At 35.2% G+C, this 4,762-nt stretch overlaps 1 protein-coding gene across 1 annotated transcript in view; it reads left to right on the top strand.

The window, feature by feature from the left end:
* Positions 1-4,762, top strand: part of LOC106870406 (otoferlin-like) — a 177,020-nt gene that overhangs the window by 139,051 nt on the left and 33,207 nt on the right. Inside the window, exon 2 of the mRNA XM_014916461.2 lies at positions 2,839-2,897. Within this exon, the coding sequence (XP_014771947.1) occupies positions 2,839-2,897 (59 nt within the window). The remainder of the gene's footprint in view (positions 1-2,838; positions 2,898-4,762) is intronic.

Here is a 4,762-nt window from a genome sequence, read left to right as displayed (position 1 = left end):
TATATATATATATATATATATATATATATATATATATATGTATATATATATGTATATATATATATATGTATGTATGTATGTAGTATATGTGCGTTCGTATGTTTGTATTTATATTTGTTAATAAATATTTCTGGTGTTTCACCATATTGTGTCCAAACTTAGAACGCACCAATTGACAGTCCACCTCATAATTCATCCTATTATTATATTTGGTGAATATTGGCACAGAAATGGCTCGCAGATACCTCTGCTATAATTTCCTTTTATTAGAATGTCCACCACAAAAGTTTACAGAATTTAATGCTATTAATACACAACTTGGCTATGAATCTTTAGTTCCAAGAGTTTTCCTTTCTCCTGCTATTTGCCAGAATTATAATTCTGAAGCACATGAGATATATATCTCTTGTTAATAGATACATGACTATAATTGGGAACTCAAAGTGGTTATTCATGTATCTGCATATTGTTAGCACCACAATATGTCAGTATGCCATTTATTTGGCTGTAATCGTATAAAATGAGTTGACTGAGATGGTTAAAAACCTCTCGCTTATAACACTTTCTTTATATTCTTATTTTGATATAAAATGATGGAAAAAAAAAAGAATTTATTGTGCTCTATGTTTGTTTTTATACTTACACGAACTTAATAGCTGTTAAATAAAGGCCTGTATGGAAATAATAGATATTATAGCCACGAATATAAATAGCTACTTCTACAGATAAACACACACACACACACACACACACACACACACACACAATGATACACATATACATGTATGTGTGTGTGTATATATATACATACATATATATATATATATATACATTCTAAGTTCAAATTACGTTGAGGTCGACTTTGCTATTCATCCTTTCGGTGGGGGAGGGGGTCAATAAATTAAGTACCAGTTGCATACTGGTGTCGATCTAATTGACTGGCCCCCTCTTCCAGAATTCCAGGCCTTGTGACTAGAGTATAAAAGTATATATACATATATACATGAATATAAATATATATATATATGAATATGTATATGTATATGTTTGAATGTATATATGTATGCACATATATGTATGTGTGTATATATATGTGTGTGTGTGTGTGTATATATATATATATATATATATATATATATATATATATATATATATATATATATATATATATGTGGCTGTGTAGTAAGAAGCTTGCTTATTGTCCACATGGTTCTGGGTTCCGTCCCACTGCGTGGCACGTTGGGCAAGTGTACATGGAACGGCTGTAATCCAAAAGAGTTTTTTAGAGAGCAGCATAGCATTGCTTCCATCTCATTAGGTATCATACCATACCATAGTAATAGCAGTAGCAACCATTGCCAGGTAATTTCCTGTACTTGTGTGATACTAGAAGAAAAATTCTTTTCTAAAGAACAAATGAAATATTCAGACCGACACTTTAAAGTATTGGAACCAGATTTAGCCTTGGGATATAAATTAGCATTTCAGTTTGATGCACAAAATTTATTTGAGCCACTCCAAGCTATGGACGGCACTTGACTACGTTTATATAGTGCACCGCAACGTTCTATACTGTATCATCATACTTTGTCGCATTCCATCAAAAGCAGATGCACATAAAGAAAAATTACATTATCCTCAGGCTGTGGTTTGGTTGATAGAGAAGAATTCAAGATCCAAAGTAACTTGTGATGGTTTGTGTTGGTAAGAGATTGTCAACTGAAGAGATTTTTTAAAGTTCTATTGCAGTAAAGAAAGAATGAAGATTTTAACAATTTGGGCCCTTGTATTGCCTTTATCTCAGAATGAGAAGGAGATTGAGAGAATGGTGTGTAGATTAGGTTGTGGATGAATGAAATGGCTGAGATAGTTAACAGCATGTGTATTGTTTTTTAAAATTCTTTTTACTCAATTTAGTCAGTTGACTATGGCCATGTTGGAGCACTTCCATTAAAGGTTCTAGTCAAAGAAATCGGCCCCAGGATTTATTCTTTATAAATCTAGTACTTATTCTATCGGTCTCTTATGCTGAACCACCAAGTTACAAGGACGTAAATACACCAACATCAGCTATCAAATGATGGTCGTGGGGACAAACACAGACACAAAGACACATCAGTTTCCATCTACCAAATCCACTCACAAGGCTTTGGTCGGCCCAAGGTTATAGCAGAAGACACTTGCCCAATGTGCCATGCAGTAAGACTGAACCCAGAGCCACGTGGTTGGGAAGCAAGCTTCTCACCACACAGCCAGACCTACCAGTAAACTGATTGAGATAGTTAACAGTATCTCTGTGTATGTTCACCTGTAGATTGGCTGAGATAGTTAACAGCATCTTTGTATGATCACTTGTAAAATGGTTAAGTTAGTTAACAAGATCTGTGTGAGTTCATCAATTAAAATAGTTAACGTGCATTCACTAGTAAAATGGCTAAGATAGTTAACATCAGCATGTGTTCACCAGTAACATAGCCGAACTAGTCAGGAACATCTGTGTCGTGTGGCCGTTGCCAGTACTGCCTGACTAGCCCTCGTGCTGGTGGCACGTAAAAGCACCCACTACACTCTTGGAGTGATTGGCATTAGGAAGGGCATCCAGCTGTAGAAACTCTGCCAGATCAGTTCCAATCTGATCTGGCAGAGTTTCTATTTTTTATTGAGGAATATCATGTTTGAAACTATTTTTTATTGAGATATGTCAAGTTTATTGAGGCAACAGATATGTGTTGTGTGTGTGTGTGTGTGTGTGTGTGTGTGTGTGTGTGTGAAAAGTTAGTTCCTTCCAGAAATGTTGTCAGTTCATATGATTTATAATTGCTTTCTTTGTGATTACAGGTGTCTGCCATTATTCCAAAGTTATTGAAAATGCATCAGAAACAGCCAATTTTGATGAGGTATGTATATGTCCTGCATTTATCCATATCATATTTTGTGCCATTGTTTACTCTCAGGTCTACAAAGTAGCAGTGGCAGCTTTAACTCATATCCAAGCAGTTAATCTGTAGCCAGTGATTAAACCTCTGTGTGCATGCATCAACCAATTCTGGTAACCGCAAACCCAAGAGCTGACTCAATTTAAGTGAAAGAGATTTGCCACTTTGTTAGTGACTCGCTTGGAATCTACAAAAGCAAAAAAAAAAGCAATTAAAATTAATCTCAAAGAAACATACATGCATGCATTCAGCCATACATACATACATACATACATACATACACAAACACATTCATACATTCATGCACACACTCACACACACACACACTGCCTAAATACTAGTCTTGAGAAATTAGGCTTCTCAAAACCAGAAAGGAGAAAGCTGATTCAATGACTGCAGATCCAAGCCATGACTGGAACTGTAAAAATCTGTTAAACTCTCCAGATGTTTATCATTTAAATATATATATATAAGCATGTCTAGATATGCAACTATAGGCATGAGAATACGTACATTAAACAAAATATACAAATCTACACATATACATACATAGATACAAAAATATCCTGTTGATGTTATTGAAATGCCAATGAAGGAGTCTTGGAACTAGGTTAGAAATGGTCTCTTTCTCTACTGGCAAGAAATCTTGAAATAAAACAGGATAATGACATACATACATACATACTTACATACATACATACATACATACATACACACACACGCACATACATACATACATACATACATACATACATACATACATACATACATACATACATTCATGCATACATACATACATACATTCATGCATACATACATACATACATACATACACACACACAAACACACACACACACATACACACATACTGAAATGAAAGGAAAAGACAGTAAAAGGTATAGATATAGTTAAAGAGGAAAGAGAGACACTAAGAAAGAGAGATAGAGAGAGACAGTGAGAGTGAATGAAGGAGAGACTGAGAGAGAAAGTAACAGAGAGAAAGTAACAGAGAGAAAGTGAGAAAGAGAGAGAGAGTAAAAGAGTTCGAGACTGAGAAGAGAAAGAGAGAGGGAGAGACTGAGGAAAAGAGAGAGAGAGATTGAGAAAAAGAGAGTGAGAGAGAGACTGAGAGAGAAAGTAACAGAGAGAAACTGAGAAAGAGAGAGAGGGTAAGAGAGAAAGGCTGAGAAGGAGAGAGTGAGAGAGAGAAACTGAAAAGAGAGAGAGGGAGACATTGAGAAAAAGAAAGAAAGAAAGAGAGAAAGAGAGAGAGAGAGAGAGAGAGAGAGAGAGAGGTGGGATAAACAGCTACAATGTTCATAATGGAGTAAATTTCAGCAAACAAAACATTATTTAGTGTTGTATGGCAGAAGAGGAGCAGTGAAGAGACAAAGGTTAGCACAAAAGGACATCGCAAAATAAAAGAAGATACAAGATATTCAAATGAGATACAAAGACGGCAAATGAGGAGGCTGGGGAGTGGTGGGGGTGGGCCCCCCCTCCCCCCGGTGGATCTTATGTCTTACGTATGAATGCTTAGATGTCGATGAAGATGTATGGAGATAGATGGATGGATAGAAAATGAACCCAGGTTGGCACAGGAATATATACTTCCTGAATACAGAAAGAAAAACAAACATGAAGGAAGATACACGCACATATATATGTGTATGCTCACACATGCATATCAGTATGAACGTATTCAAGTACACATAGGCATATACATACACACACGCACACACATATATATATATATATATACATTCATACATACATACAAACATTATATATATATATATATATATATATATATATATATATATATA

Source organism: Octopus bimaculoides, chromosome 23 (genome assembly GCF_001194135.2).
Source record: "Octopus bimaculoides isolate UCB-OBI-ISO-001 chromosome 23, ASM119413v2, whole genome shotgun sequence".
In the NCBI taxonomy this organism is placed as follows: Eukaryota; Metazoa; Mollusca; class Cephalopoda; order Octopoda; family Octopodidae; genus Octopus; species Octopus bimaculoides.
This window is presented reverse-complemented; position numbering and strand designations above follow the sequence as displayed.